Source organism: Megascapheus bottae, chromosome 8 (assembly GCF_031878675.1).
Source record: "Megascapheus bottae isolate mThoBot1 chromosome 8, mThoBot2.hap1, whole genome shotgun sequence".
Taxonomy (NCBI): domain Eukaryota; kingdom Metazoa; phylum Chordata; class Mammalia; order Rodentia; family Geomyidae; genus Megascapheus; species Megascapheus bottae.
In genome coordinates, this window is record NC_143516.1 from 64,940,124 (window position 1) to 64,954,108 (window position 13,985).

The 13,985-nt window shown below is 45.5% G+C and overlaps 1 protein-coding gene across 1 annotated transcript; it reads right to left on the reverse strand.

Moving 5' to 3' along the window:
• Positions 1-1,135: 1,135 nt before the first annotated feature.
• On the reverse strand, positions 1,136-4,418 carry LOC150060066 (golgin subfamily A member 2-like). Its single transcript, XM_090337775.1, has 5 exons — positions 4,302-4,418; positions 3,284-3,538; positions 2,705-3,175; positions 2,333-2,593; positions 1,136-2,218 (listed from the first exon to the last, which is right to left on the reverse strand). Exons 1-5 carry the CDS (start codon positions 4,416-4,418, stop codon positions 1,136-1,138), a joined length of 2,187 nt encoding a protein of 728 aa, XP_090193901.1.
• Between the last annotated feature and the right edge of the window lie 9,567 nt (positions 4,419-13,985).

The following is a 13,985-nucleotide window of genomic DNA, read 5'->3' on the forward strand; positions in this document are numbered from 1 at the left end:
ATTTTCATTTTTAAATTGTTACTGTCCAAGGTAAAATATATTTTGTACCTTAACCTTTTTTTTTCAACCATGTTTTTTTTTTGAAATTTTAATATTTCACTAGATTCTATGACCTGTATGCCATATTAATCACTTGAAAAAGAAATAAATGAACCAGGCTCCAGTGGCTCACACCTGTAAACCTAGCTACTCCAGAGGCTGAGATCTGGGGATTTTAGCTCAAAGCAGTCCTGGGCACAAAAGCCATGAAACTATTATCTCCAATTAACCAGTTGGAAACAAAAATGACACTGTGGCTCATGTGATAAGAGTGCTAGCTGTGAGCTGAATAGCTCAGGAACACTGCCCAGGCCTAGAGTTCAAATCCCATGAACAACAACAAAATTAATGAATGAAAAATTGAGATGCTGGATATTGCATATTTTATTATGCAATACACTTCTGCACTTCCTTGGTATATATTTTCCCAATACAGAAGACCTCTGCTTATTCCAGTAATAATTATTTCGTGTCGACATTTTCAGACTTTCTTTTTTGTCATTTGTGGGGCTTGAACTCTGGGCCTATGGATTCTCCCTAAGCTCTTCTGCTCAGTGCTACCACTCTACCACTTGGGGCACAGAAACACTTCTGGATTGTCAGAACCTAATAACCTTTTACTCTTTCTCAGTTTGTACTAGTGTTTCACCTTAGTGTACTATCACTGTGGTATATTAAAATACACATAAGAGAATTCAGTGTTGCCATTATGGAGGGATATTTAAGAATCACAAATGCACCAGACTCTAAAATGTATATTAACTCACTTGCTAAAAAACTTTTACCTTAAGTCAAAATTAGGAGAATGATTCCAGAAATCAGTAAAACTCTATGTCAGGAAATACACTATCACTGATATGCTAAGGGAAAATTACCTCATCACGCTCAACTATCATTGCAAAGAATTTATTAGTAATAAGCCCAGCAGAAGCCCCTGCCCCTACAATCAGTGGACTTTGAGGTGTCTTAGAATCGGGGTGACCTCCCAGCAGTCTCTGGCAGGTGTGGCCTGCAGCTGAGCCATGGTATCAGGTCCTGTGAGGACGCCATGCGGCTGCCTAAGTCTCTGTGCCACTTGTGCCAAGGCTTTGGGAAGTCATGGACGGAAGCTCATCATGTGCCTCAGTGTGGAGAGGAGAGGGCCCAGGCCCAGGCGCTGGCTGCCCCAGCCTGAAGGCTCCTGGGGGCTCTCGAGGTCGGGCATCAGCAGCACAACATGTCCCGCGGGGGAGGCCTCTCCAGGACAAGGGTTCCCGCGGTCTTCAAGGTGCCCTTGGGCCAAGCATTTCTGCTCCTCCCTCAGCTCCATGTATCCTGGGCCCGACACAGGGGACAAGGCCTGGCCAGCAGCGGGGGTCTCGGGGTCTGCCTGTGTCCTGCCCTGGCACCCCGTGCCAGGTCCTGCAAGCCGCAGCAGCACCTCCTGCAGCTCTCTCCTCCTCTCCATCTTCTCCCGGGTCAGCTGGTGGACATACTGGGCTTTCTCGCGGTGCAGCTCCTCCAGGACTGCCATCTCTTCTGTACAGGTCGCAAGAGACGCCTCGATGGCGCCCATGTGCTCAGACAGCTGGCTGCACTGCAGCTGCAGGTCCCGTACTGGACTCTGGAAGTCCACGTTGTCGGGCAGGGCGTGGAGGAAGCAGATTGTCGGCTGATTGTTAGCCACCTTCAGGTCCAGCTTCAGGTCCCCAGACCCGCCATGGCTCCAGCTTCTGGGGAAGAGGGCCTGGTGCTCCAGTCTCGTCTGGCACTGGGCTGCCAGGTTGGCCAGGCAGCTGCAGCGGGCCTGCTCCTCCTGCAGCCGCTGGCTGAGCCTGTCTTTTGTGGATTCAGCGACTGCTAGCACCTTCAGGTAAAAATCCCTCAAGCTTTGAGGATTCTCTACATCTGTGGGGACAGTCAGATCCCCTGGAGTTGCCTCCTCACTCATCTCCTCTTCCTTTCTCACTTCTCCACCTTCCTTAGGGAAGGCCAGGAAGCTGAGCAGGGCCTGTGGATGCTCCTGCTGCTGCCTCCTTGCTTCCAGGCACTTCAGGGTGTCCTTTTGAGGCACCCTGTGGTCCCCCAACTTGCTGTGCCCCTGCCCTTGCTCCAGGTGCTCCAGCAGCCGGGTCTGCCTCAGCAGATGCTGCTGCAGTGCCTCCTTCTCTGAGGTCAGCTGCTGATTGTAGGCCACGTGCTGAGCACAGGTGGCTCTGAGCTCCTGCAGCTGGGCCAGGCACTGGCCATGCAGCTCCTGCAGGTTCTCAGCTGCTTGGCTCCTGGTCGCAGCCACCTCTTTCCAGTCTTCTACCTCCTCCTGTCGCTGCTCCAGCTTCTGCTGCAGCTGTTCCTTCACCTGCTGCTCTGAGGTCAGGAGGCTGGCCAGGTCCTCCTTCTCAGAGCTCAGCCTGTGGAAAGCATCCTGCAGCTGGGTCAGCTGCTCTTGCAGCGCTGCGTTGTGCGCACAGGTGCGTCTGATGTTCTGATCCCTTTCCTTGTCCTTCTTGTCCAGGATCCGCAGCCGTTCCTGCTGCTGCAGGGTCTGGAGTCTAAGGCTCTGGTTTTCCTGGACCTGGGTGTGAAGTTGGTGCTCCAGGATCTTTATGTCCTTCTGCATCTGGCAGGCCTGGGCCTGCAGCTGCTGTTCAGCCTGAGATGGTCCTGTGGGGGGCTGCGGCTCTGCCAGCTGCTTTGTCAGTTGGGCCAGGTTGGTCTCTAGCTGCAGCACCTGCCTCCCCGCTTGCTCTCTCTCCTCTCTCATTTGATTCATCTGCTCTGTGAGCTGCTGGACCTTGTCTTTCCACGTGGACCTCTCCACCCTCAGGTCCTCCTCAAAGGTGTCTCTCTCCAGCTTCAGTGCGCTCACCAGGCTTCTCAGATTGTCTCGTTGTCTTTTCAGCACTGCCCGCTCCCCCAGTGCTTGTTGAAATTTTCCAATTCGGTTCTTCATGTTGGTCTTCTGAGTCCAGAGCACTTTGATCTTCTCCTGCAACTCAGCGTTGGCTGCGTCCAAGTCATCGTAGCTTCGGGCCTTTTCCTGCAGCTGAAGCTTCACATTATTGAGGTCTTCCAGGAGCTGGAGTTTCTTCTTCTCAGTCCCATTCTGCATGGTGGTGAGTGCAGACACTGTCTTCTCTAGCTGTTGGCAGCGCTGCTGTGAAGCCTGCAGGTGTCTGCTGAGACCTTCATGCTCTCTTTCTCTCTCCTTGGCTACCTTTTCCATGTGGGCCAGGGCAGACTGCAAATCCCCTTCTTGGGAAACCAGCATTTGTAAGGAGAGCGTGTGGATTTCCAGCTCTGTTCGCAGTGCTTCTTGCTCATGTGCTGTCTTCTCCTTTTCCTTCTTTAGTTGTTGCACCTCACTGCACAGCTGTTGGATTGTTACCTTGCTGGAGTCCAGGGCAAGCAGCAGGTGTTGGTATCTTGTCTCCAGATCCCTGGTGGTATTGGGACCTGTGACACTCTTGACCTCGGCCGCTGTGACTGTGTCCAAAGGCAGGGGAGGCTCGGGGTCAGCCTGGAGTTTGGCTGTACCCTCAGTTGAGTCACAGTGTCCCGTGTTGTTTGTCTTGGGGCTACCTCCCTTTTTGTTTTTCTTCTTGTTCTTCACGTTTGCAGGTCCACTCGGACACTTCTTCTGCTGGTATTCTTGCAGGAGTTTCTTCCCTGCATCTATTTTTTTTCTCCTTGTTTGTTCAGACATCCCAGCACTGGGACGGGGAAGATGGGCGGGCCACATTCCCAGGCTCTCTAAGATCACCTCTCCTCTCCCAATCAGTAAGAACTATGTCTTTTTTCCTGCTATTTCTCCCAAATTACCTGAATTCTCTCACTCACCACTTAGCCACCTCTATCTTCCTCTACAGCTGTAGTGGTGTAATCCAACGGAGGGAATACCAGTGCCACTAGGCAACATGACATGTGGGCGTGGCTCCAATTCCTGCTTCCCATTGGTCAGAGAGAATTAGTAAGTAATCGGGGGTGTGGCCGGACACTTGTGATCCAGGTGGGATGGGTGGAGTCATAATGACAGGTGTTCTTGCACCCCCATGCCCATCTAACTCTGTCCGGTTTGGTTTGGGGGCAAGTGGGAACCTGCTTTAGGTGGATAGTCCCCAGTTTCAATGCACCTTTCCTGGGTCCCTCATAAAACTATGGCCACCAGAGTTTCTCCCTGTCTTTCCAGGCAGTGGCACTAAGAAAGAAGCTATCCAGTCCAATGTCTTCCTGTTGTCAGTTCTTGCTAAAGTAGCTCAAGTTTTCTAATCATGGTTGCTGACACTTGAATTCTGTTCATGGAATCTCTGAGGTTCCTGATGTTCTTCATATAACGTGCTCTTCTTTCCCAGAGGATCTGGAGGGGTCAGGGATATCCTACGTCCAGGGCTTGTCTCCATGAGTATTGATCTTGCTGCTCGCCTAGGCCATGCTTCCTAGATTGCCTTTTTTTTCACAGTTTGGCTGATGATTTCAGAGGAATCAGGACAGTCATGGGAGAAAGGAGAATATCTGAGAAGCGCATGCTGCTGCCCATGTGTATGTGAAATCCTCCCCAGCACAGAAAGAACAACTGGCACATGATTGAAACCACAGCTGCTGTCCAGCTGTCAATACGCAGCTTGGTTCTGGGAAGTCCTCTACCACTCTTTCTGATGGCTGCACAGAATTCCGTTGTGCATAAATACCACATCTTGTTGATCCACTCATGAACTGAGGGGCATCTTTGTTGGTTGCATATCTTTACTATGGTAAATAGTGCTGCAATGAACATTGTTGTGATATTGGATTTAGTTTGTCCTTGTTTCAGGACGATTCCGTAAATGCTGAGTAGTGGAATTGCTGGGACAGAGGGGAGTTCTATGTTTAGTGTTTTGAGGAACTGCCATACTGCTTTCCATAGTGGTTGAAGGAGTTTACATTCCCACCAACAGTGTAGTAGTGATCCCTCCTGGCCACATCCCCTCCAGCATCTGTTGTTGTTGGATTTCTTGATCATGGCCATTCTACTTGCGTGAGGTGGAATCTCAGAGTTGTTTTGAGTTGCATTTCTTCTATGGCCAGAGATGTCGAGCATTTCTTCATGTGTCTATAGGCCATTCTTATTTCTTCTTCAGGGAAGCCTCTCTTCAAGTCTTTGGCCCATCTTTTAATGGGATGGTGGTTTCATTGAAGATTAGTGTTGGAGTGATTCAATTTTTTGAGCTGTAGATATATTTTAGATGTGTTGCCTTGTGTGTTGTCTGGTTGTTGACATTCTTCTCCCACTCGGTGGGCTCTCTATTTATCTTTCTATCTATGTCCTTTGCCATCCAGAAACTCTGCAGTTTAATGCAATCCCCTTTATCCAAACTTTCTTTGATTTGTATTGTTCCTGGTTCTTCTACGAGAAAGTTTTGACGTGTCCCAAGGAGACCTAGTGTATCTCCTGTTCTTTTTTGTAAAGTTTTTAGGCTATCTGCTTTTACCACGAGGTCTTTGATCCATTTGGGGTTAATCCTGGTGAAGGGTGACATAGAAGGATCCAACTTTGGTTTTCTGCAGGTGCTTAATCAGTTCAGCCAGCCTCACTTTTTGCTCCCTTATCAACAATTGGGTGGCCACAATTCTGTGGGTTGATTTCTGGGGCTTCAGTCTTTTCCATTTTTCCTCGGGCCTGTTCTTGTGCCAGTACCACGCTATTTTGGTTACTATAGCTCTGTAATAGTTTAAATTCTGGTATTGAAATTCCTCCTGCCCTTGTTTTTCAATTATTGGACAATGTCAGGGTCATTTATTTGATTGAGACTCCTAGCACTACTCTAGGGGAGGACCATTAGCATAGATTTAAAATTGAGTTAAAATGATTGATGTGTGGGCATGGCTCTGGTGGTTTCAGATCCCGGGTTAAATACTTAAAATTGGAGTTTTGATTTTTGTGTGAAAGTTGTATACTTATTGTACATTTGGTAACAGTAAAATGATTTCAGAAGCTTTCTTGTTATTTTTTCAATGAGGAGAGATGTGTACGACTTATCTACCAGAAAGTCAGGCATTTACAAGTCTCAATGTCTTTGCTTATTGTTTCTTTGAGTGCTTTGCTGGTATCCTCCTTGATTTCTTTCTTTAGGCTTTTATAGTTTTCATTAAATAATTCATTTACATCCTTGGTTACGTTGATTTCTATATATTTTTATTGTTTCTTGCAAATGGGATCATTTCTTGATTCCTCCTTCTGTTTTTTTATTCTTGGTGTACGCGAAGACTACTGTCTTTTGAAGGTTGATTTTGTATTTTGCCACTTTGCCAAATTGGTTATTAGTTCTAAGAGTTTGGGAATGGAATTTATTGGGTCATTCAGGCATAGGATCATGTCATCTGTGAATATGGATAGTTTATTTTCTTCTTTTCCTATGGGGATCCCTTTGATGTCCTTCTCTTGCCTTATTACTCTGCCTACGTGTCCCAGCATTATATTGAAGAGAAGTATAGAGAGTGGGCTTCCCTGTCTTATTCCTGATTTTAAGGTAAATGGGTCATTTAGCTTAGGTCTGTCACATAGCTTTAATTATTTTAAAGAATGTACTACTTATTCCTGTGTTTTCTAGTGCTTTCAACATGAACGGATGCTGTATTTTTTGAAATCCTTCCTCAGCATCCAGAGAAATTACATATGATTCTTAACCTTACATCTATTATTATCATGTATTACATTAATTGGTTTGCAAATGTTAAAGCAGTTTTGCCTCTGTGGGATTACTCCTACTTGATCACAGGGTATAAGTTTTTTAAGATTCTTTGGCTAGTATTTTGTTGAGGAGGCTAGTGTCTGTGTTCATCAGAGAGAGTGGTCTGTAGTTTTCTTTTTTTGTTGGTCCCTTCCTTGATTTGTGGATGAATGTAATATTGGTTTCATAGAATGTGTTTGGGCTGGCTGGCTCACTTTGTTTGTATTTCTCGGAAGAGTCTCAAAAGTATGGGTCTTAACTCATCTTTAAAACTCATATAGAATCCTGCAGTGAAACCATCTGGGCCTGGGGTCTTTTTATTTGGCATGTTTCTGATTGCTTCCACTATCTCATTGTATGACATTGCTTTGTTCAGTTGATTTGTCTCTTCTTGGTTCAATGCAGGCAGCCTATGTCTATTTAAGAAATCATTTATTTCAATAAATTTTCCTGTTTCATTGAATATAAGCCCTGGAACTACTTATTGAGGATGGTCTGAATTTTTTGAATGTTGGTTGTGACGTTTCCTGTGGCATCTCTAATCTTGTTTATTTGAGTCTCCCCTCTCCTTTGTTGATTAATCTCGCCAGGAGTCTGTGGATTTTGTTGACTATTTCACAGAACCAGCTTTTTAAGATTTATTAATTTTATATATGGTAGGTCTTATTTCAATCTCAGAAATTTCTTTTAATTTTGCCCTTTCTGTTTCTCTAGTTGTTTAAGAGGTAACTTTTTCTTGCTCATCTCGGTGGTTTAATTGCTTCTTTAGGTTATTTACATGAATTTGTTCTGTCTTTTTGATATGGGCTCCTAGGGTGATAAATTTGGTCCTTAGGACTGCTTTTGCTGTGTCTCTTCTGTTGTGATGTACTTTTCATTGTCATTGCGTTGTAAGAAGCGTTCCATGCCTTATTTGCTTTATTCTGTAACCCAGGTATTATTCAGAAGGGGGTTATTCAACTTTTAAGAGTTTGAATGGGTTTTACACTGTACTATATTGTTTAGAACTAGTCTGATTTCCTGGTGATCAGATAGAATGCAGGGGATGATATCAGTTCTCTTGTATCTGCGTAGTTTCTTTGTGTGAACTATTATATGATCTGTTTTTGAGAATGTTCTGTGTGCTGGAGACAAAAATGTATAGTGTTTTGCCATTGGGCGGAAAACACTTTGTATGTCTGCTAAGCCCAGCTGGGCTATGGTGTCATTGAACTCAGAGGTGTCTTTGCTTATCTTTTGCTTGACTGATACGTCCTTTGGTGAGAGTGGTGTATTGAAATCTCCCACTATGACTGTGTTTGAGCTTGTCTTGTCCTGTAACTCTATAAGTGTTTGCTTGCCACACTTAGGTGCTCCCCTGTTGGGAGAATAAATGTTTATACCTGTAATATTCTGGTTATGAACTGGCCTGTTTACTAATATATGGTGGGCATCTTTATTTACTGATATTACTGAGAGGTTAATTTTGTCAGAGATTGAGATTGCTACTCTTGATTTTTTTGAATGGTGTGTTGAAATGAATCATTCTTTTCCATCCCTTCCCTTGGCATTTGTTCTGTCTTTGGCAGTGAACTGTGTTCCTTGGAGACAGAAAGTTGATGGATCTTGTTTCTGAACCCAATCTGCTGTTCTTCTTTTGATTGGATTGTTAATTCCGTTCACATTTAGGGTAATTATGGAGAAGTGGTTAGCATTCTTTGTTATTATTTACTCTTCCTTCTGTTTCTTTTTTCCCCCTTTTGTGCTAAGTGATCTATAGATGATAGCTTCTTGATGTGATTTCCTGCTGTTCTGCTCTTTTTTCTTGATTATTTAATATTTTTTGAAATGCTGGCTTAGTGTGAGTGTGCATTAATTCATATACTGTCCTTTGTTATGAGATTTTTTGTTTCTTTTTCAAATGTAAATGCTAATTTGACTGGATGTATCAGTCTGGGTTGGCACTTGTGGGTCTTCAGGGCTTGGATGATATTTTTTCCATGCTCTTCTTGCATTGAGGGTTTGCATGGAGAAGCCTGCAGTGATTCTAATTTTCTTCTCATTGTAGTATAGTTCTTTCTTTGTTTTGCAGCATTAAGGATCAGCTCCTTACTATTCAGGTCTAATGTATTTTTTAATAATATATTTTTATTGTAATTAATAGAAGGGTTACATTGTATTCGCCAGATAGAAGGTGCATTACTTAACAAATATTGCTACCCCTTCTCATGTTTTTGTCCCAATTTCCCATCCCCAACCCCCTCCCCTCATTTTGATTTACCCCCTTCCCTACCCTATTACAATAAACAAATAAACATGGCATTCAGTGTATCAGATAACAAGGTAAGAGACTGTAACAATATGAGATATAAGGTCTAAAATTTTTACTATGATGTGTGTGGCAGAGTTCCTTCTGAGGTCTTATTTATTAGATGTTGTATAGGCTTCTTTTATGTGGGTGAGATTTTCTCTTGTGAGACCGGGGAAGTTTTCTGCTCTAATCCTGGTGATTAAGTGTTGCATCCCCTTCGTTTATATTCCTGGAACTGCTTTTGAGTTCTCTTGTTATTTCTTTGGCCAGGTCTAATATCATCTCTTTGAGTGGTGTCTTGCCTCCCATCCCTTCTTGTATCATCTCTTTGCATGGTGTCTTCTCGCCCTCTTGTTTCCTTTTGGGGTTTGTGTGGGACCTTGGTTATTTATACATTTCGAGATTTGTCTCTGTGATTTCCTCATTGGGACTTCAGGGCTTGCCACCTACTGCGCTTAGTTTGGTATGTTGGTGGCCAGTAGGTGGCTGTCTTCATTTGGTTTGGGGCTTGTGGTTCTCTCTGGGGATAAGTGCATCTGCTTGGTTATCAGCCCAGATGAAATTGTTATTGTCTCCACAGTTGGCTTCGGGTAGCTGGGACAAGCTGTGGATGTGAACTTGTGGTATTTCTGGGTCAGGAGGATTGTATGGCTGCTTTCCAGCAGAGGCACACTGCCTTTGCTGACACATCTACTGATCCCCAGCAGTGGCTCACAGTTATGTGTATGAACCTGGGATTCAGCTAGATAGAGCAGGGGTTGGGACTTGTCCATCAGGTACTCAGAAGCAGTGCACCATTGGTTCTATTGCAGTGAGTGGGGCACACACCTGATTCTCGGTATGAGCAGGTAGCTGTTGTTGGCATGTCTCCTGCTCTGAACGGTGATTGGCACTTGATACTTTTGCACATGCCTATGTCTCAGCTGGGTAGCACAGCGGTGGTTATCTTGCACACCTGATGACATACAGTAGGGCTCAGCTGTAGGTGCTCTCTCTTTGTTTGTATACCCTTATTCAGGGCATGTTCTCAGTTGCCAATAGGGAGCATGTTCTCAATTCCCAGTAGGAGTGAGTGAGCAGCTACCGCTGACATGCCCACTTATTCTCAGTGGAGACACATAGTTGTATCTTAGTTACATAGCACCGTTGTAGTGGGGTGGTGTGTCCTCCCAATTCTGGGTCTGAGCATGCAGCTTTTGCTGGTGTGCCCACAAGATCCAAAGGCTGCATGCAGTTGCACTCCTGGGTTTCAGCTAGCCAGCACAAATGGTACTAGTTTGGCTGCACAGTTTCCAGAGGCTGGGCCTGGCTGAGGACGTGTACTCTGGGGGTTTCCACAGTAGGGCAGAGCAGCTCCTTTCTGGTTCACAGAGTACAAGATCGGCCTTTGCTGGTCTGCCCTCCAGTTCCCCACAGTGGTTCGGCGTTGCTGTCCCTGCTCTTTCTGTTTTTCTTCAGTAGGGCAGAGCATACCCCTGATTTCCACTGGTGGCACAGGGCTTTTATTGGCTGTGTGTTTTTCTGTTTCTCATTCGCGTGACCACCCCCGGCTGGCTTGCCAAGGGCTCCCAGAGGTAGAGCGCCCTACCAGGTATTGGCTTACACGGGCAAACACACCTACCCCCACACCTGCTGTTGGGGTGCTGGGTGTTTCCGCCCATCCATCTCCAGTCTCAGTGGCCTGGGGGAGGGTGCTGTTGGGAGGAGCAGGACTCTGGGTTCCTTGTCTCCCCCAATGTTTGCCTATCCTTCTTGGGCAAGAGTGAGAGGTGTCTACGTTATGTTCTATAATTTGCCACCAGAACTACTCTCCTTAAGGGGTGGGGGAATCCTGGTGGGCTACTTGCTGATCTGGGGTCTGGCTGTGGGCTGTTCTGTGGTATTGAAGGCTCCTTCCTGATCAGTGTGTGCCTGGCACATGCTTTTGTGGCTCTGAGGCTCTGTGGCAAGGGATGGGGCATGGGTCTTGGAGTTTCTTATTATTTGAATGCATTGATTATGAGCTTTATCAGTTTTTCATTGCCAGTTTGTGTAGTTCCCTGGTGCTTCCTATATTTGTAGTTGCAAGTTTCTTAGGAGAGTTGCCTCCTTGGACTCCCCAGCCTTGGACTCCTTTCTGTGGGAGGGAGAGAGCTAGGCTCCATCCCTAGGGTTTTGGTGCCATCTTCCCTGAAAGTGCAAACTATTCCTACGAGTAGTTGTGACTTTTCATTTAGATTGTTACTATGTAAACGTGAAATATATATTGTATATTAACGTTTTACCTTGCAACCCTGTTTTCTTGAAATTTCATTAGGTTCAGTGAACAGTATGCCATATTTACCACTTGAAAAATCCCTAGATGAGCAGGTGCCGGTGTCACATGCCCATAATCCTAGCTACCCAGGAGACTGAGATCTGAGGATTGTGGTTCAAAGGCAACCCAGGAAAAAAGGTCAGAGACCCTTATCTCCAATTAACCACAGGAAAACTTGAAGTGGTGCTGTGGCCCAAGGGATTAGGGTGGACAACTGAACTGAACTGATCAGGGACAACACCAGGCCCAGAGTTCAAGTCCCACGACTGACAAAGTAAAATTCATCAATGAAAAACTGAGGTGCTTTATATTCTCATACAGATGTTCCGTAATCGTACACATTATTCTGCAGTATGTTGCTGTACTTCTTTGGTGTATGATTTCCCAATACAGGATACCTGCTTTTGTTCTATTACTGTTATTAGCATTATTCATTTTCTCAAACTTGCAAGATTTTATTCTTGTCAGTCATAGGGCTTGAACTCTGGGCCTGGACACTATCCATAAGTTCTTCAGCTCAGTGCTCTCACACTACCACTTGAGTCAAAGAACCACTTCCGGATCGTCAGGTCTAATAATGTTTTAAGCTTTCTCAGTTTGTAGTTTTTTTTTCACCGTAGTGTACTATCATTATGGTTTATTAAAATACACATGAGAAAATTCATTGTTGCTGTTATGGAGAAATATTTAAGAATCACAAACGCAAAGAACTATTAAGGATATAAACTAACTCACCTGAGAAAATAAATTTTACCTTCAATCTAAATTATAAGAACTGCTTCATAAACCATAAAACTTCATCAGAAAAAATTAATAAGGTAATGGAAATTAATCTCACTAATCTCATTATTCTTCGTCTAAATATACAAAGAATTTTTTTTTATTAGTAATAAGCCCAGCAGGAGCCCCTGCTCTGGAAATCAGTGGACTTTGAGGTGTCTTAGAATTGGGGTGACCTCCCAGCCATCTCTGGCCTATGTGGCCTGCAGCTGAGCCATGGTATCAGGTCCTGTGAGGACGCCATGCGGCTGCCTATGTCTCTGTGCCACTTGTGCCAAGGCTTTGGGAAGTCATGGACGGAAGCTCATCATGTGCCTCAGTGTGGAGAGGAGAGGGCCCAGGCCCAGGAGAGGGCCCAGGCCCAGGCGCGGGCTGCCCCAGCCTGAAGGCTCCTGGGGGCGCTTGAGGTCGGGCGTCAGCAGCACAACATGTTCCCTGGCCAGGGTTCCCGCGGTCTTCAAGGTGCCCTTGGGCCAAACCTTTCTGCTCCCCTCTCAGCTCCATGTGCCCTGGGCCTGACGTGGGGGAAGTGACCTCCCCAGCAGCTAGGGTCTCGGGGTCTGCCTGTGTACCTGCCCTGCCACCCCGTGCCAGGTCCTGCAAGCCGCAGCAGCAGCTCCTGCAGCTCTCTCCTCCTCTCCATCTTCTTCTGGGCCAGCTGTGGACACACTAGCCAAAGCTCCTGTTCTTGGTAGACAGAACTCCACTGTCAGCTTTTGGGTGGGTACTTAAGAGTCTGAGACTTCTCTGCTCAGACTTCCATCCTTAGATCTCAGTTTCCTCAGTAGGTAGAACGACAGGCCTGAGCCATCACTTCCAGATTGTAAGATATTCCTTTTCTCCAAACTGCAATGCTTAAACATTCACTAGGACTGTGACCAAAGGCAGAGTTGATGACTGTGACTGATGACTAGTGAGCAGTTCCGAAGAACGTGGGACCTTCAGGGACATGGTGATGCCCATTTCAGGAGGCGAAGCTCACATGTCTCTCAAGGAGAGAGATCCCTGTGGGTCTAGGCAGTGTGTAGACTCTGTGTCGGTGCTATCCATAGATTTATGTATGAATTGCTGACTTACACTGTCGAGAATAAGAAGAGTCCTGGGAACTCTGTGTGCTCTTTCATAATTTATTATGTTAAGTCACTTTCTCTAAGGGATGTGCCGGCTGTGACACTTAACCTACTGTCCAAATAAAACAAATGACTAATTTCAATGGTTTTCAAATCTTGGAAAAGGTCAGGGTCATTTGTTTGACTGAGACTCCTAGCACTAATCTCGAAGAGGACTATTTACCTAGATTTAAAAATCACTTGGGATGATTGATGTGTGGGTTTGGCTCTGGTGTCTGAAAGGGGTATACTTACCATACCTTGAGTTAAGAAAAGTGATTTCAGATTCTCTTGTGTTATTTTTTCAATGAGGAGAAATGTGTATGACTTCTCTACCAGAAAGCTAAGGCAATGGCAAGTCTCAGTCTCTGCGTGTGATTCCTTGAGTCATTTTGCGGGTGTGGATCTTCACATATGTGCAGAAAGGTGACTGGCATTTGGGAAGGAGTCTGGAGTGAGCTCCTACTGCTCCAGCAGTAGGGCCTGGGCTCCATCTCTCAGTACTAATATGAGAAAAGTATACATACCAATGACCCAGACACTGAGCTAAGCAAAAATATGTGTAATTGCCTGTGTGTGTGCCCAAGACTCTGTGTGTGTGTGTGTGTGTGTGTGTGTGTGTGTGTGTGTGTGTGTGTCGGTGACTCCCACTAGAGGGGCTTAACTCAGGGCTTCATATTCTTGCTCAGGTTTTTTCCCTCGTGACTGGCACACTTCCACATGATGCATGCTTCTACAATCAGTAGAGAGTCTAAGCAGGGGTAGTGGGAAGGGATGGTGGAATG

Excerpts from the sequence above, each read along its gene's own strand:
- LOC150060066 (XM_090337775.1), bottom strand. The coding sequence starts at position 4,418 with ATGGAGACAAGCCCTGGACGTAGGATATCCCTGACCCCTCCAGATCCT. Across the intron at positions 3,176-3,283 it reads CGCTCTCCTTACAAATGCTG|CAGCGCTGCCAACAGCTAGA; the intron begins GTTTCCCAAGAA and ends CAGGCTTCACAG. Across the intron at positions 2,594-2,704 it reads CCCAACTGACAAAGCAGCTG|GTCCAGGAAAACCAGAGCCT; the intron begins GCAGAGCCGCAG and ends CTTCACACCCAG.